The sequence below is a fragment of the Manis pentadactyla genome, chromosome 6, assembly GCF_030020395.1.
Source record: "Manis pentadactyla isolate mManPen7 chromosome 6, mManPen7.hap1, whole genome shotgun sequence".
NCBI lineage: Eukaryota > Metazoa > Chordata > Mammalia > Pholidota > Manidae > Manis > Manis pentadactyla.
In genome coordinates, this window is record NC_080024.1 from 153,316,208 (window position 1) to 153,336,161 (window position 19,954).

Here is a 19,954-nt window from a genome sequence, read left to right on the forward strand (position 1 = left end):
TTCACTTAACAGTGTATTTTATTTTGCTACTTTATTCAACCCTTAAGGGAGAAATGGGAAGTATTGATTAAATGGCTAAGATATTAATAATTAATTCAAATCGTATTTCTTTTATTCTTTTGTGTGTTTAACAATTTTTCATCTGGACCTTCTGTGTCATGAGAGTGATAGGCAGAAATGAGCAAACGGAGGGAAAAATGCACAGGTCAACGTGCTAAAGGAGCCGAGCTGGACAAAAGGGAAACTCGCTTTTCAAACCATGTACATTTAGGATTCAAAGAACTTTAAAGGTTTTTATTTATTTAACCTCCCTTCAGAGCTGGAAGCTGATAGGACTCATCTTCATCACTTAAATATACAAACTGAAAAGTAAGATAAAATGGTATTATTTATTTTACCATCAAAACATTAGTAAATTATTTGCCATTACTTTAATTAAGGTAACAGGAACCAGTATTCTATTTTGCAGTTTATTATGATTTTCTGAAGTTGAAGAAAATCCACTCATAGAGTTTTTTAAAAAGCTACCAAATTTAAGGAAAATTCAAATTCTTAAGGGAAAAAATATTGAAAAGGTGAATGCAGGAGCTTCAGTGAGTAGGCAGGTAATGTCAAAGACCTACTTTTATTAAACACCAAGAATAAGTTTGTGGTGTCAGACCCATTGAAATATCTTTAGTGGAAAAAGAAAAAACACAACCACGTGAAACAAAACCCAGAATCGCCACCATGTGGGTTGTTCTCCTTTAAAAGTCCAAAGACACTGATCTCCAAATATGCTTATCACCACACTTTAATTGTCTAATCAACTGGAAGTTAATTATGGCAAACCAAACATTACATAGGTCTACTTTGCAATATGATGCATAAAAATGCCATGTCTATAAAAGTAGTTTCAAAAAGATGGTATTTCCAAACTGGCACACCAACCTTAAACAATTAATATGCTCTTGGGCAAAAAGAAAACACTTAATTCAGGCCTTCATAGGTTGCACAGACTCATGATAGGCCGCCCAGGTTGTGAAAGTGCACTCACACAGAGGCAGAAAATGAAAAGAGCTATTTCCAAGTAACTAATGTAGTGTATAAGTAGGCTATTGGAAAACATTTTATTGATTTAGAAAAACCACTTGTGAAGGTAATAGTTGAATTCATGTTATCAAAAAAATTATCTATTGAAACAGCTTGATTTGAAACATCTTGAAAGTCTTGAAACATCTCATTCCTTACCTGCATATGTCTCCCCATAAATGTAAATCCATGATTGATATTCAGATCATATGGTCTGATATCACCAGGACACTAGCGTTTTTAATACATTGACAGATTTCAATACCGGCTTTAAAGAGCCTCCTTTTTCATGGAAGCCACTCTCCGAAGACCCAGTATCTAGAGCTATTACTAGGAAACAACCTGGATGCCTCCAGGTGCCTGGTCCAGCTTTATCTCCACCTCTTTTCTGATTAGTCAATTCCTATTGTTAAATATTTTTAGTATTACTGCTGAGGAGGCCTATTCTTCATTTGGAATAATTCTGTTTTCTCATGGAGCTGTTATGGATTAAGTATGTGCAAGCAGTCCATCTTTATCATTAAACTCAGAATAGTTTGATTTTCAAAAAATGTCTCCATTAGTGGATTCGTGATGCCGTACGTTTTATGGGGTGAACCAGCCGATCAGAAACATTCTGTGTATTTAGGAAGAACTGGAGGGAATGCCTACGGGCAGCTGCAAGATAAGTAAACGGTAAATGGTTCACCTAATTTATTTTCCTGTCTCTTTTGGTTTATAAGTAAAAAGTCTTGACATGCATATCATACTTTTTTGAGATTATACATTCAAAGTGTAAATGACCTATAAGGATTTCTTAAGAGAGAAAAAATACAAAATATGGCTAGTCACCTCAAAAAATAATCCCTGGATGCATTAACTTCGAATTAAAGGGCATAAACATTGACCTGAAAATAAATAAATCAGTCAAAACAAATAAAAAAGGCTAAATTCTAACATAAGCCATGTGTATAAAAATATGTATAAAACAATAAAAAATAATCTTTCTTTGTCATGTTCAATGTACATTTTTCCTATTCACCAGTTTATGAAATTCATGGCAGCAATTACTTCTGTATATTGATGTTTTTTCACTATAGGCTGTTCAGAATGGCCATGATAATTCTTTAATTTTTCTGTCAGAAAATTTTATTTTCTTTCCCATTTATTTGTTGTTGTAGCATATATGAATTTGAATCCCTAATAGAGATGTATGCGAGTAATTCATCTGCTGGATTTGTAAAGCTTTCTTGAGTTGCAAGGTTTGAATTGTGATAGATCAGACTGCTTTGTTATTTGAAGGACAGGATTCTGTAGAATTCAGCAGTTTTGGAAATGTTGGTAAGCAGATGTATAGTAATTCTGCTTTTTAAATTTTATTTTCTAAGAATACATAATAAATATTTAGAAAGTGAACCACTCACTAAATCAAACTTTATAGTGTATGTAATTCAAGAGCAATTAAATATATGATTTCCTTTATTTATATTAAACACATCATAATTAGTAAGCGTTCAGGTATCATATGTGTGTCTACTTAGAAGAACAACTCCGAATGGTGTAATCTGGGTCATCAAAGTGTCTGTGATTTGTAGAGCATTTCTAAAAGATTTTCCTATTCTAAAAGGAGAACATATTCCATAAAAGAAATCAAATTTTAGAGAAGTAAGCCTTGATACTAAAAGACATCGGGTAGCCAAACAAGTGGAAAGAATTGATATAAAGCATGTACTTACGTAAGTCAGTTTTTTACCACTCTGATAGAAGAAAACATTTCTCTTAACTCAAGATAGGAAATTATTATACAATTTTATATATCTTTATATAAAAAGTTAACAAGTAGCAAGCATATGACATAAAGAAATGGAAGAGTGACAGCAGTACTCCAGAATGCATGCTTTTTACAATGTGTCTAATAAAAAAGATATTTTTCCAACTCAAATATCCAGGACTGACATGCAGGGTATTTTCTCAAACTGTCAATTCAGTCATATTGCTAAGTGCTTAATCAAAACGCATTTCTATTGAAGGGTGTAAATGGTAAAATACCTGATTTCAAAAACTATTTCTGAAACCTGGTATTTTCTTTTAATATAAAACACAAAAGATATTGGAGGTATAGGGGGAAGACCAAAAAATGAGATTTGTCTTATTGCAATCTAATAATTTCACTGCATTTAATCATGATACAACAACAGATGTTTATAGTCCATAAAATCTCTAACTGGTGTTTCCATGGTCCATGTTTTCACTTTCCACTGTAGCATGTTCAAAATCACTCAGGAACCCACTATTCTCAAGCAGTCTATATAATGAAAACAATGTACATGTAACACAAAATTCATCCAAAATCGTGTTTTTCTTTTCACATATCACACAACGTATAATTATATAACAAAGACATATAACAACACAGAAACAAGGTCAAACCAACAGTAAAAGTAAAAGGTGGGATAGTCTTAAACAGGAACTAATTTCTTCTTCAAGTTTCCAGTAAATCTCAAAATGTATTTAAAAACTAAGGAGCACTTGGTGGCCAGCAACCAAATTACGAAATGAACATATCATTGTGCAGCAGGGATGTCTTGCTGAAGGAGTGACAAATGTCTGTAATTCTTAAGTTTGGATAAAGGCAGTGGAATGAATTTAGAAATATGTCCACTTTTCACAATTCACTATAGAATTTTCTTTTCAAAGTCCCCATGTTTGTATAAATAGTTCTTCTCTGAAAATAAAACACAGTTAAAACATTTTCTCCCAATGAAAAATGCATACAAATACACCAATATATCAAGGTCATATACAGCATGGAAATGCATTCACCTAATTCAAGAATAGTTGATAGGCGTGGAGAATTTGAAGAGTTTAGCTGTCAAGCAAATTTAATTGGAGACGAATTAGTCTAATATAGATACAGATTATCGGTGCTAAAAGTAAAGCCATTGTATCTGATGACAAAGTAGATGTACACATGGACCACTAGCATTTATGGAACATTTTTACATTGTCAAACATTCAAATTTTATATTGTAAAATTTGACAGAACATGCTACATTTAATTTTGATGAACTAAGCTACATATTCATGCAAAAATAAAAGTGCAAAAATTATCTAGGTACCACCAAATACTTCTGTATTAGTTTTAAGTAGAATATTGCCAAATGAAATCAATAAAATAATTACCAATTTCATATATATTGACTTCAGTTAGTTATACTGTGACAATATTCCAGTTTTTTAATTACAAAAAGCTTGGATTTCTTCTTGTATTTCTTTGAAGAGTTCACTAATTTTTGTATCCTAACCTTAAAACATGTAAAATTTAACTGATTAATTTAATGTCCTTCTTAATAGCCTAGTACAATGCTTGATGGTAAGAATATTAACATTGGTTTTAAAGATATATACTGAGACTCATCCCCCCCATCAGCACTGGAGCCATTATATTCATTAATTATGAAATGTTACGAAACACATGTTCTCGAGAAGTAATAAATAACACATTGCCTAGAAAACTACAAGACAATTGTAACAAAACAAAACAAAACAGGATACAACAAAGTGGGGAAAGGAACCAAGGGCATTTGCTTACCTTGACTTTTCTTTTTAGACCCTAGTTGTGTTGTATTCAGATTCATGTTTGCTTAGAGACCCAATGAGGCAGAACCTGGAATGTTATGGCTATTTCATTCAACAAAATAATGTTTGCACAAAAATAAATATGCACACAAATATTCACTTAAAAGCATTCCTAAAAATTCATAAAACTGTGGAAATAGATTCCTTTTCCATCAGCATGCAAAAATATTAAATCACTGAAAAATATTTTAGGTTTTGAAGATGTATAATGAATTGAGAAAGTATGTACATTTAAAAAACAAACTAAATGCTATGATATACATGCAAAACAAAACATAAGTAGATTGGACGTGGGGCTTTAAATTTTTCTAAATTTAAATTTTCTTTCCTCAAAACTTTTACTATTTTTAAGGCTAATAATAATACATATTTAATAACATTAAAAGGAAAATGAATCAAATGTTTCTACTAATCCTTGCTACATTTAAATATAAATGTTAAGTATTTTAGCATACCATACTAACATATGCAACTTGTAAAATAAGTAGGTGATATGTGGAAAAAGGTATTTTAATTTTCATACCAAAAATATAATGCATTGCAAAATGTGTTATTTTTACATTAAAATTATTCAACAAGATGGGCTAGCCACCTTGGTAAGGCATTTATTTCCAATATCGTTTCATATCTTAAAATGTATAAATATTGATGGGAGCAACATTCATGACCATGTGGAAGCAAACTAGCCATATACCTTGTAATATAAATAAAACCATGATTTTTTGTAGAACTAAATATGATGCACGTATAGACATAATGGAATGTCTTTGGTCTGTGTGTGCACGCGCAACATACGCATGTAGATGGGATCTAGGAAGTGCAGGGATAGCTCCGAAAAGGAAAAACGTTGAGACACTATGGTTTAAATTATTAATAAAAAGAGAAACTGAAATGTGAAGACAGAAATAGAACACAACATTCTGGCAGCATTTCGGTCCTCAGGTTATAGCTGTCATCAAAAAATCGATTGATACTGACCGCTGGACGGCTTTCTCGTGTCGGGACAGCCTGTGACTCGTGGTCGGCAGCTCCTCGATCTCGTCGATGTCGCAGGCTTCCGCGGCGTCTCGGGAGTAGCTGTGTTTCATGACGAGGATGTTCCTCCTGTTCGTGGGCGGGGCGAGGGGCTTGCCAGGCTGCGGGGGCATCTCCGCCAGGGCCGAGGCCTCTCTCGCGCTGAGGTTGCTGCGGCTGCCTTTCGCGCTGGACAGCTGGGATCCACAGTGATGGTCGTGAACGCACTTGGAAGAGGACCTCCGCAGTTTGTGGTAGTTCTCAAAGTCATCGGCCACGTCCGCGAAGTCCGCGGTGGCTCCTGTCCCTCTGAGGGTGCATAACTCATAGTGAGGAGGCTCAAAGACCTCCTGGAAAACTGTCTGGTCAAAGTCCGGTTTCCTTTGGACATATTTTTTACGAGGCTGTTTGATCTGCACAATGACAGAAATGATAATAAGGATGATCACAATGCAGGAAGTCACGCCGATGACAGTCCCGCTGGTGTTGGTCAGCTGGTCCAGCAGGCTGGCTTTCCGCTTCTCTACAGGTCGAGGAGGGTGAAGACAAAAAACAGACAAAACAGAAACAACCCACCACGCATTAATATGGTCGTCAAAGGTAGATTTCTTAATCTTTAAAATGAAACACGCTGAGCACAGACTCCTTACAGGCCTACAGTAGCATCAACAGATCTTCAAATACAAGTTTCACTTCTCACAAGGGCCCTATGTTTCCAGCCTTAGAAGCAGCTCTCCCACTGCCAACATCCCTACTTTAAGGGTAAATATAGGCTTGGAGAAGGTCTTACAAGGCTTCAGCATGGCAGGGCATTCTTTGTCTTCTCATAGGTGTAAGCAAACCTCCAACCTCCACTATTGGGAACGTGAATCTATATTGTTCTAACTTTATTCCTGATGTGAATAACTCAAGTCAAAGTAACAACAATACTCTGATACCAAAAGGTGATGAAACTTCATCTTCTAGGGGTCTTTTCCTCAATGAAAGAACCAAAACTGGTAAAAACTATTTTTAAAAGAATCCAACCATTTAAAGGTTTTGGAAATTGTCTTAATGGCATACAGCAAACGTAAGTGCATTAACCCAAACTACTGAATTTCTTTAAGAACAGGGGCATCTGGCCGTTGAGCTCCCCCAGCCCCAGTGCATGGTGACGGAACTGTACTGGGGGAAGTTCCAGACCATACATGGCTCCCTCTCTTCTGCAGCTCCCCGGCTAGCGCTGTAGCACTCCCCCAAGAGGAGCAAACCACTGGCCTTTCTCATCCCCCACCCCAGATCCGTAATGCAGGTTCTCTCCTCCAGGCAGGAGTGGCTGAGGTGGGGACTCCTTTCATCCTCCCAGCTCTTGCTGGAAAGACAGAAGCACTCAGGAGGGGCAGCAGACTGGACTGAGAAGGTGTGGCCCCAGGCACACTCGCCCCAGCTTACTCTTAGATGGGAGCCTGGGGAGGCAAGCTGAGACAACCAGAAGTTACCATCGTCACCCATCCTCTACTCGTAAAGCAGGGGCGCTACTCTGAGAGAAGGAGGTCCCTGTCCCTGAGCCCCCGTCATCCAGAGCAGTAATGCAGAAATTCTACTTATGAAGAGAGGCAGGCTACAAAACAGAGAACATGAGCTTTCCTTTAAAAAAGTTATATATATATATATATATTTTTGAACAGAGTAAAGAGAAGTTCAAGCCTAGGGAAATCTCTAAAACAATGGAAATTTTCTGGTAAGCAATTAAGAGGAGGCTGCTAGCTCCTCAGCAGCAACAAGCTGAACATTAGAGGACCTATAAGTTTAACATAAAAAACCAGGAGAGTAACTGCTCAGCGCCCTCCTGGTCTGGAACAAACCCCAACGGCTTGACTCAAGGTCTAGCCCTGCAGTGGAACTGAATATAGTTGGATCAGACCTTGGGACAATTTATGCTCCTGGGCATTGTCAAAAATGATAGAACAATCATCTGGCAATTAGTGGAGACTAAAACCTAGGTGTGATAGCAGCAGAGGCAGACAGACAGACAGGGAGAAGAAGATAGGACAGTCAGGAGAGCCTTGCTAGCCTACATCATCTGAGGCTGGGGTACACATGCCCAGGGCTTCGGTCCCCAGGGAACCTTGCCAGGGATGTACTCTCTGAAACAGGGCATCAAGCCTACACTTACAAATGAGGGAACAAGAAATCACAGGACAAGCCCTGGGGAGGAGGATCCGGTATCCAGAGTTGCTACAAAATATAATCTTAATGTAGTTTTTGACAAAATACCACAAGGTTTGTAAAAAAAAAAAAGACAGGAAAATGCAATTCATACAGAGAAAAGAAAAAAAAAAGGAGGCAAAGAAAATGCCTTTGAGAGACCAGATATCAGACTTAACAAAGATTTCAAAACAGCCATTATAAATATATCAACAAAACTAAAAGAAATGATTAAAGAAGTAAAGGAATATACAAGGATAATACATCATCAGATAGACAATATCCATAAACAGAAATTGTAAAAAAGGAAAAAATCGAAACTGAAATGATATAGTCACTGAAATGAAAACTTCACTCGAGTGAGTCAGCAGTGCCTCTCAGCTAGAAGTGACAGCAAACCTGAAGACAGGAAAGAAACGAAGTCATCTGGAAAAGACTAAGAATGTAGAAAAATGACCAGAGCCTCAGAAAAATGAGGCAAACCTTCCAATGCACCAACATAATGTAATGAGACTATAAGGAAGGAGAGGAAGGGACAGGACAAGTACTTCTTTAAAATAAACAAATAAGAGGTGAAAATGTCCCAAATTTGAGGAGCAAATTCACATCCAAGAATTTCAGCAAACTCCCAGTAAATGCAGTGCGATCCACACTCTGACATGTAATATTAAAAGTGTTGAAATGCAAAGAGAAAACCCTGAAACAGCAAGGGAAAAATAGCTCATCACATAGAACGAAAGCCCAGGAAGATGAACAGCTGATTTATTGTCATAAATCACGGAGGCTCGCAGACAGAGAAGGACATATTCAAAATGCTGCAGGCAAAAACAGAACCTTGAAAACCAAACATCCTGCACTACTACTTTCAAAAGTGACTATGAGAAAAAGACATTTCCAGATAAACAAAAACAAAGGGAATTTAGTGCTGAAAGACCTACCTTAATACTGAAGGAAATTCTTAGGATTGAAAGCAAGTGACCCCAGACAGTAATTCAAATCCATACGAACAATTAAACAGGCAAGTAAATATTGCCAATAAAGGCAATTATTAAATAATTATGAGAATACAGTTACATGTTTCTTCTGCATGTTTCTCTTAACTTTTTTAAAGCACAATATTATATGTATAAAACTATATTGTTGGGCCTGTAATTTGCAGAAATGTAATCTTTTTGTTATTAACCGTACAAAGGAGATGGATGGGAGCAGAACTCCTGGAGTAAGGAAGTGACATCAGATGGTAATGGGAATCCACAAAAACAAATGAGGAGAACAGAATGATAGATAAGAGGGTTACAGTAATGAACTACATCATTATATGCTTGCTTTACAATTATGTAAAGTAGCAATTATAACAATGTGTTCTTGGATCTGTAGCATGCACAGATGTGATATGTATGAAATAGGTACAAAGGAAGACAGAAGGAGAGCTATGTAGGGGTAATGTTTCTGTATTTCACTGGAATTAAATTGGTAAACATCTGAAATATATTTTGAGAAGTTAGGCTGTATATTGTAAGCCTTAAAGCAGCCACTAAGAAAATAATTCAAAAGAATACACTGAAAGCAACTAAACAAATTAAAATGTGTACTAGGATGTGTTTATCCAAAGCAGCAGCGTCCAATAAAATGAAGAGGAATGAGAAATACAAGAGCCACATAGGAAACAAAAGGTAAAATGGCAGATGTAAATCCAACTACATAGCAACACCAGCATTAAATATGAATGAAATCCAGTGAAAAGGCAGAGATTGTCAGATTGGTTCAAACAAAATAAGAAGCAGCTCGATCCTGTTATAGAAGAGATGCTCTATAGTCAAAGATACAGATAGTGTAAAAAGGATGAAAAAGATAGAGCACACAAACCACAATCATAAGAAAGCTGGAGTGGATATGCTAACGTCAGACAGAATACTTAATGGCAAAAAAAAGTTAGTAAAAATAAGAGCATAGTTTTATTAAGGTCAATAAAAGGATTGGTCCATCAGGGAACTACAACAATTTTAAATATATATGGACCTAACAAGCAAGCTCAAAAATACATGAAACAAAAGCTTACAGAACCAAAGAAGTTGACAATTCAACCATAATAGTAGAGAATTCAATAGGCACTTTTTAGTAATGGATAAAACATGGTAGAAAATTTAAAAACAGAAATAAAAGACTTGGAACAATGGTCTAAGCCTACTTCTATACAACAATCCAATTAACAACAGCAAAATGCATTTGTTTTAAGGGCACGTGGAATATTTTTTAAGACACACCATATGTTATGCCATGAAACTAACTCCAAAATAATTGTAGGCACACCTCATTTTATTGCACTTCACTTTATTGTGCTTCAGAGGTACTGAGTTTTTTACTAATTGAAGATTTGTGGCAACCCTGCATTGAACAAGTCTATCAGTGCCATTCTTCCAACAGTATTTGCTCACTTTTTAATAGATAATATTGGACTTGAAGCCTGAAAGAGTTAATTGCCTGTTTCTTTTCCTTTGCAAATTGGTTATTATTGGATCTGAATAAAAGGTTGTATCTGGCACTTTCAACTTAACTAAAACACACAGCATTCATTATCAAGCCAAGGATTGCTGTCTATGCAAACAACCCTTTGTGCATGAGCTAGAAAAGGGAGTGGGGGCATTAGATGCTATTTTCATTAGGAAGTAAAGCATTTTTAGCAAAATGGAAGTCAAGTTGAGTGGCTGGGAGTACTTGAAAGCACATATGGTCCTTAACTACACTGTGGGACATGCGCCTCTGGACTGAGGGGCACGAGGTCTGATGAGAAAGGACGCCTGCATTCAGAGCCCCAGTCCCCTTCCTGGAGCTCTGCAGGCCCTCACAGGGAGATGGGCATTCAAGTGCTACGGACAGTCTGCTGTGCATTCATGGATGAGGAAACTTCTGGTTATACCACAAGTAAAAGTTAAAAAAAAATCTTACAAATCAATTGCAAAACTACATGTTCATAAAAGTCACTATACAGTCTGTCTTTTTAAAACTGTCTGATATATATAAACATTGGAATAAACTTCTTCCCACTCTACAGGAAGAGAGATTTTGCAAACTTCAAGGACTAATCATTACCTTTACAGTGACTTTCATCCCAAGGATACACACAATTCTGGAGTCCATTGCAGACCAATGTATTGTTAATACACATGTTGCTGTGGCAGAAGAATGTATTGCCTTCACAGGGGGCTAAAAACAAGAAGAAAAAGACAACAAAAAAAGCTGTAACTTTTTATAGTAGTAAACCACTCACATTAGCAATCTAAAAACAAAAAGATGAGAATAATAATTTGCCATCAGACTGAGACGAATGATCTGACATTCCATTCTCAGAAGTGTGACTGTGCTGGAAATTATTTCTTGTGTTACTAACAGAGGGGAATTCCTCTAAATGTGCTCGGTTTACAAAATGGGCATGGGGATTTTCTGTCCTAAAAATGAAGTACATCATCTATACAGATTTCTTTTTTTTTTTTACTTGGCTCATTCATTTAGCAAAAGTTAAGTGCCTACAACATGCATAACATCATGCTCTGCACTGAAATTCTGTATGTTTAAATTTAGTTGTACTGCGCAAAAGAATCAAATAGTGAAATTATTTTGAAAAGTATATGCTTATAGAATGCTAAGCATTCTGCATTTTAAGCATATAAAAAATAACAGTGAATGTCATGGAAATTCAGAACAGGGAAAAATTAATCCGGCATAATATAAAACTATTATTCTCATCATTTAACATATATATATCGTGATGAAATTAGCCTACTCTGTATGCATTTTACACATTCTAGTAACTTCGGATACATGGTCCATGATCTCCAGATGACAATGCACATTTTGGGCACTGGGAGGTAAAATAAGAACTCTAAGAAGGTATACAGTTTGGCTATGTAAATATGAGAAATAGTGAAGAGTTATAGCAAAGTATAATGTTAGATATGAATTCAGCATTAGGAAAAATACATTTCTTTATCAGCGTGATAGGATATTGAAAATAATCGGTCTCTAAACTAGTACAGACTTAGCGATTCTAGTTCAAAGACAGTGCTTTGAAGCTTACTTTTGCTTCTGCCTTTGCAACCATCTAACATATCCCCTAACATGTCCCGTAAATTGAGTGTTCACTGCCAATAATAGTCCTGTGGCCCTTTAAAGGATAGGTACTCTGGAAACATATTAGAAACAAAACACACAATTTAAAGTGGTTAAATCAGGAAAGATTTATTAATGATCAATATTATCTAAATACTGCAATCACATCATAATGAATTTGGCACCTTCAAAACTGTATACTGCAGATAGTTTGGAAAGCTACCTTCTTTATTTATTTGCTATATTAATCAAAAGTTTCAAGAAAATGCTTTGCATACGGTGACTTAGTATATTTCAACACTCTTAGAGGAATCCTTCAAAAACAAACACTAAAACACTTTAGACTTGAAAATAAAAAATAGAACAAAGATTGTGCTAATTCAAGCAAAGTGATTCCTACCAACTCCTGAATAGAGTTTCTTCTTCCCTCTACTTGGTTTGATTTTAGGTTCCCAGTTAAAGAGTAAAAAAAAAAAGATGTAATTCTCATTAAAAAGAAAAAAAGGTATTAAAGAGTAGAAAATACATAGCTGTTGTTTGAAAAGTATCATACCTAATATTTTATTGTTAGTGACTTGTTAAACATCATATAAACCTTTGATAATGTAAAATTTAATGATCTGATATATTATTGCACAAATCTGCAGGTCCGGTTTTGGAAGGTTAAGGCAGGCAGTGTGTAGAAGAGAAAAGGTTTTGGTGTTTGGGTTCCAATATAAAGTCCAGGAGTGTCTCTCTGAAGTTTTTAGTGAGCCTATAAAATGGACGTTTGTTTCCCAAAACAACATTGTCTTACAACGATAGGAGCAGCATTATCAGAACACAGAAACACAGGACACAGATGCAGATTTTGAGATTAGTTACACACTCGAAGTCCAATTTTCAGATTCCAATTTAAAATATGTTAAGTGTGGAAATTTATTCAAATATTTCACAACACGTGTTTTAAAAACATTAAGATCTAATGCAACGTTTTGCTTTAGCAAGGAAGAAGTGTACTATGGACTCTAAGGCGGAGAAATACGGCATGCTCCTGGACCACCACCCTCTTCGTGATTCTGAGTGACGTGTTCAGGGAAGTCATGTGCCAAAGAAGCTTGTTTAACTTTGTTCAATCCAAACACCTCTGCTTTCATTAGTTCACCACTTAGAGAACATAACATCAAAAATAAAAGCTTGGGAAATGTTGCCTCAGGGTTTAAGAATCATTACAGCAATAGAATACTTAATTTGGATGGGTTTATAGAGGTAGTATGAGAAATTACTAAGGTGTAAAGTCAGGTGAAAAAGGAGGATGCAAATTGTTTTAAACTATAAGCCTTACACAAAAGTACACATGTGGAAAATCTCACTAGAAACACTGAACCAAAATGTTAGAAATGACTATTTCTAGGACATTCAAAAGTTGTATTTAGCTTTTATTGAGAAGTTTTCCATATGTACATATAAAAGTATGTATATATCTCTGTGTGCATATATATATACGTACATACCTATGGCTACTTTTTATAATTGGGGGAAATTGGTAACTTTTCATGAAATAAATGCCAGATATTAATATAAAAAGTGTATTTCTCTTTCACATTTTACCTAGTAGAATAATTTTTACATAACATTTATACTTTACTATATTCAAAGATAATCAGTGAACTTAATATTTCACTGAACTCGACTGCTGGGTTCTATTTTTAAAATCCTTGAATATTCCCACTCTGACCACTAGGTGGTGAGCTTGTACCATACTTCGTGCAAGAGAGGCAGTATGATGCTCACACCATGGACGCATCCGAGATAAACAACCCTTATGACTACATATTGCTGATGTACGAAATAAAAACTTTAGAAGGAGATAAACAAAATAATTGTTAGCATATTTAAGTTAGGGAATGGCAGGCAAGAGAAAGAAGAGTAGCCACAACACTAAACATGAAGTTTTATTTAAAATTTTAATAGAGAATCGTAAAACATACATGCTACAATGTTAAAGGTTTAATGTTGGATGTATCATTGCTTTTTAGGATTGTGTCATGTATTTATATTTTCCCAACGTTGTAATTAAAAGGTTTTAAATTTATACTTGCTATTTTAATGTAAAGCCACTAATGTTCGTTCTATCAGAGTTCCTTGCCACCCCCCACCCCACCCCCACCTTTCTTTTTAAATCCGGAATTCCACTAGAAACTACTAGGGAAATACCAAAACAAAATGGAAATGTAAACTGACATTTTCTTTCTGGAACACTGATATTTCAAATAACATATGCTTTATGGTTAATAAAACTATCAGTGGTAGAGTAGTTCACACAACACCATACTTAAAGAAAATTTGGGAATAGAAGTGAGCTTGATCCTAGCCATTTCCCTTTAAAAATCATTGTATCCCCTAAATAACAGGTGGGGCTGAAAGGCAGGTGCTCTGCCCAAGTCACCCACCCCACACACCTGAATTTCTTCTCTCTTCACACATTCTTCTTGCTTCTTGCTTCCCTCAAATTCTTTTCTTTCAACTTGTTTAATTTGAGGTTTGTCAAAAGCTCACCCCCACTGCGCTGGCCTGTGCGGCAGCACACATGGGCGCACACACATGGGCGCACACACACGGGCGCGCACACACGGGCGCGCACACACACACACACATAGACACACACCCCCATGTTTGAGTCTTTTCTGCTTTTGCTGTTTATTCTTCATTATTTCCACAGTCTTACATAGGAAAGGAACTGGGCACAGAAATGTGTGCGGAAGCAGCCAGGGGAGGAAATGGATTGCACGTACACACCCTTGTTTCATTTCTTGAATTCAGCCTCTCAGCCCTGAAGACATTGATTTATTAACTTTGTGACACTTAAGATACTCTCTAAAGTCCATCACTTTCTTTGCCTGAGAGATGGAAATAAAGCTGTTATTTATTATAAATATATAAATGAATTCATATTGATATTATATATTTAGGTACGAATCATAATGAAGAGCAAAGTCTAGCATACTTGAAAATTCAATTAGTTTTATTCAGTAATAACTTTGAACAATTCAGGGAAGAAAGATACTTTTCTTCCTGCCTTTCCCAGACCCCCCGGTCAGGCCCCCAGGGCCAGACGCAGTCCCTTTGCACTGCTTTCTCCCAGGCTTATGCTTCCAGCTCTGACTCGTGCGGCTCATGTTTATACGACACCTTCAAATTCTGACACAACATTTCCACTTGCAGTTCAAATCAAGCGGGACACGGGCTTACAGAAAACGGCTGCACTCTACTCTGAAACCATCCCCTTTTCCTCACCCCGTGCTGCCCCCACTCTGCCCCCTGACATCACCTGGCACGTGACCAACCCCCATCCCCGCCGCTGGTCAGGCTAAAGGCTCAAGGTCATCCCTGAGCCCTTCGTCCGGACACTCACGTCAAACTGGACTTTAGTTGTATCCACTTTATCTATCAGTTGTCTGTCTGTCTACTATTTATCTATCTATCTATCTATCATCTCTCTCTCTCTTCTTATCTATCATCTATCTATCATCTATCAATCATATCTATCTATCATCTACCTATCATATCTATCTATCATCTATCTATCTATATCTGTCTATCATCTATCATATCTATCATCTATCATCTATCTATCTATATCTATCTATCATTCTACCATCTATCTATCATCTATCTATCTATCATCTATCTATCTATCATCTATCTATCATCTATCCATCATCTATCATCTATCATTTATCTATCATCTATCTATCTATCTATCTATCTATCTATCTATCTATCTATCTATCTATCATCTATCTATCTATCTAATCTGTCTATCTACCTACCTACCTACCTAAAGTTCTCGTGATGGTCTCCACTGATACGCCTGAGCCACGCCACCTTCCACTGACTGGTCTCCTACATCAGAACCATGTACACGGCAGCCAGAGGAACTGTGTTCATTTCAAAGTATAAATCAGACCACTTTTACCCCTCATTAAAGCACTCCAAAACCACCCCAATAAAACTTGATTGAACCCCAAACTCCTTCGTACCCCTTCTGCTTTCTCAAAATTCTGACACAGCTTTCTCCTGAACTCCAGGGTCACCCACTCAGAGCAGCACACACATGTCCTCATCCTTCCACACGACGTTGCCCATTTGGGGTTTTGCCCCATGACCCTCATTAGGACTTGAGTTTATCTTCTTTATTCACCTTCCTGTGCATCACCTACCTCCTCTTATAACAACCTAAGCTTAGCGAGAGAGTTGTTTTGTCTCCTGCTTTATCATTGGGGTCGAGAGCAACGATGCCATTTTGGAGATGCCTAAGAAACACTTGTCCACTGACAGGATCAGAACAAAAATTCTTTAGGCAGTAACATGGATATACATGGATATGAAGTGTCATTTTATCATTCAATACTGGCAGTGCTTTTAATTTCTAAGGAGTAGCTGATCTTTTCTTAATGAACTTGATGGAAGAAAATATCTAAAATCAGAGATATTGATTATGAGTAAATATCTGAATAAGTATTCAAAGATTTCAAAACTGGGTTCAAAATGTATAGCTTGTTGTGAAGCATCACTTTTAATTATGGCATTCTAATTACAGATAAACAAAATGTATAAAAAATAAATACTTTGGCCATCAGAATTGCCCCCAAAACAAATGTTTTGTTTTTTCCAAAATACATGGAAAAACTTTCCCTGCCACCATACTTTTAAGTTAAAATGGCCCTCGGGTTATGCAATTAAAGAAAATGACATTTTATTTGAAAAATGCTGACATGATTTGAGTCCAGAAATAGATTTGTGCCTCTTCTCGTCATCTCCTTTATCATCTTAATATATTTTATCAAAAGATCAATATCTGTTTCCAAAACTTTATGCTCTGCTGTGACTTAGTTATTGTTCAAAATACCCATTATTATTAGGATATATTTTCATCTTTTTTAACACAAGAAATCCTATTTGCAAGCTTCCATTTAATCTTACTCATGTTTATTAGATTCCCCATCTTTCTACTAGAATTGCATATCCCTACAGTTCCAAAAACATTATAGTAAGAAAAGAGAAATATCTTAGTGAAAAAGCATTTTTCATAGGCAGAGACCAAGTCTTTCCTCACATAGGGCATGAACTTCATTGTGTTCTATCCATTCTACTTGATTCTAATAAATTACTATACATTTTTATACTATGATTGTGTGTGCCTTAGGTCAGCTACATGATGATTTATTTATCTTGTGCAATTAGACATGCTACAATTACAATAAAGAGGACATTATATTTATTTGGGGTTTACACTCTGATTATTATTAGGACTTGGCCATGTGGCCCCGGGTTTGTTTTCATGACTGGTGTCTGCATATCTGAATGGTTGGTTAATTTAGACAAGCTGTTGCATGAAAATTACTATATTTGGTTTCACAGTTGAACATGCCAAGTTCCAAAAAGGGCCTTGTAGTAAGTAAAGATTAGAATCCAGAATAAATGGAACAACAACCTCAAATTTGTGACTCAGTAGTTCAAAGGCTAACAGTTCAGAATAATTTTATGTCCCCATACAGTAAGTATAGGCTCTTTTCAGTGACAGATAAAAAACAGTAGCCATAAAGGCAGAATCAAAGTGATCAATCTATATTATCCCCAAGGATCCTACCAAAAAGTACAAGGAATTTTCTGCCTTTATTTTTGTCCACAGGATCCCTGGCAGACCCACATTTTAACTCTAGACAATGTTGATCTAAAAAGTTCATTGAAAGTTCTGCAACCTTTTCTAAGTGATTCAAAAAACCCACATAGAAGCCAATATTAAAGAGAATTGTTTTAGTGCAGAAAACTACTTGAAATGCATTCTAAATTTTAATTATTCCCCTAAACTGTGTATCTGTATGCATAAAGTTTTTTTCAATGATTTGAATTAAATGACTAAGTCAGCAATAAATGTCTTTCACTGATTAAAATATTAAGATATTTTTGACAGCTGTTTTCTTTATGGCACAACTGGACTCAACCACATGTTTAAGAAGAAAGGAAGGAAGGGTGAGTCCTTGGAATATTATACAATTTTATGTCATTGTTTTTTGCTCAAAGCCTCAGTATATTCAAAAGTAAGAAACTCCTGACTGTAAAAGTTCCATGTGTTAGTATTCCATTAATGGACACTATAGGAGCACCACCTATTTGTCATTTGCACTGTTGGAACACATGCATTTAAAACTTACAGCTATAGTGTAATGTTTCCTTCATTTTCTAGAAAAGAAACAGACTTAAAGTCAAGGTGTTACAGGTAAGCTAGAAGCAGAATTAACTGAATGGCACCAAATACATCATCTTACACATTTTCTTATCCTACTTCAGATTTATTTTGCCAGTGAAACAATGCTTTTCAAAGCGCTGATGTATGATCTTTGTTTCTGAAAATGTCTAACATTAATTTAAGATGTCTAAACACAAATATACTTGCCAAAAACTATATATTTACAGTTTTGTGATACATCTTCTTTGTTTTTTCATAGTAAGACAATATTTAATTTTAAATACTTATTTTATGTAGAATACTTTTTCAATAGTAGGGTATGGAAAGGACATGTATTTAAATATACCGTTATCACTTGGCATTATATGCCTTTGATCTTCTAGTCAACTAAGTTATTTGTTCATAATTTCAGATGCAGAGTTTACGTTTAATAAAAAGAAACAAGGAAAAAAAACAAAGAAGAAATATTAAAGCTATGGTAAGCTGAATCATAGTTCCCCAAGATTCCCATGCCCAATTCCCAGAGGTAGTGAATATTACTTTCTATGGCAAAACAGGTTTCACAGATGGGCTTAAAGTAAGCATTTCAAGATGGGGAGATTATTCTGGATTATCCAGGAGGTGCCAGTGGAGTCACAGGTGCACTTAGAAGGGAGAAGTAGAAGGTCCAAGGGACAGGATGGGATACAACAGTGAAGCAGAGGAAGGTGAGATGGCTCTTTGCTGGCCCTGAAGGAGGAGCTCTGAGCCAAGGAACGCAACTCTAGCTACCGGGACAGGTGAGGGACGCACTCTCCCCTAGAGCCTCCCACAGGCAATCAGCCTCGGGGACACCATGGCTGCAGCCCAGGGACCCCTACTTTCAGATGAGCATGTGTGCTGCTTGAAGGAGCAACATGAGACTAATACACTCACTTACACCTACAGTTGATCTCGCAGAGTGATCAGTACCTTAGTCCACGAGGCTCTGCACATGTAGCTTTGGGACTCACCTGCTTTGGTTTTTTGAGGTGATATGACAATTTTACTTCAAAATGAGGACTTTTCACTATCTAGTACAGCATCCAAATTGTATACACAAGAGGCAGCAGGCCAAATCACATTCTAGGCGAGAAAATAATAATAAAACTGAACACTGCAAGCAATCAATCACTAATAATCAATCACTGTGGCAGAAGAGGAAGAATGGTACCAATATAAAAATGCTAGAGAAAAATATCTACAAGAAGAAAATTAGCCTTTTTAGAACACAGTGTTTCCGTGGATAATTTACTAAAGTAAAAGGGAAAGTATGTGGTGGGAGTGTGGAACAACACAAATACAAATGAGCATTTTCTGAAGTGAGTCACACACTCAAATTTAATTTGAATGAGTGTGGAAGCCCCTTAAAAGGAGCAACCATCTCATTCATTATTGTGCCATCAGTGACTGCGCACTGGCATGTCTCCTGAAGGAGCAAAATGGTGAATGGAGGATTGCAAATAAGTATCAAAATTGAAACATTCTGGTGATGAGGTTAATTAAACAGCAGTAGTTGCTCAACTTTTGGAGTCAACCTGAGGTTGGTGATGTTGGTGAATGATTTTTTTTATATTGCCTATAATTATTTCTTGTCATATCTCTTGAACTACCAAATTTAGGAATAGTAATAAATAATCAATGAATAATATTATATTTTTAATACATTTAAGAAATACATTAAGCAATATATACACATTGACATTT

At 36.1% G+C, this 19,954-nt stretch overlaps 1 protein-coding gene across 3 annotated transcripts in view; it reads right to left on the minus strand.

Annotated features, from left to right (window-relative positions):
* Positions 1 to 266: 266 nt before the first annotated feature.
* The window catches only part of NETO1 (neuropilin and tolloid like 1), a 95,491-nt gene continuing 75,803 nt past the window's right edge, over positions 267 to 19,954 (minus strand). Inside the window, exons 8-11 of one of the 3 annotated variants that reach the window (XM_036884288.2) lie at positions 10,981 to 11,094; positions 5,668 to 6,226; positions 4,643 to 4,717; positions 267 to 3,355 (exon numbers count right to left, since the gene is read on the minus strand). In XM_036884288.2, coding sequence (XP_036740183.2) covers positions 4,657 to 4,717; positions 5,668 to 6,226; positions 10,981 to 11,094 — 734 coding nt within the window. In that variant the 3' untranslated portion in view covers positions 267 to 3,355; positions 4,643 to 4,656. The other 2 variants (XM_036884287.2, XM_036884289.2) reach the window with 2 other exon arrangements.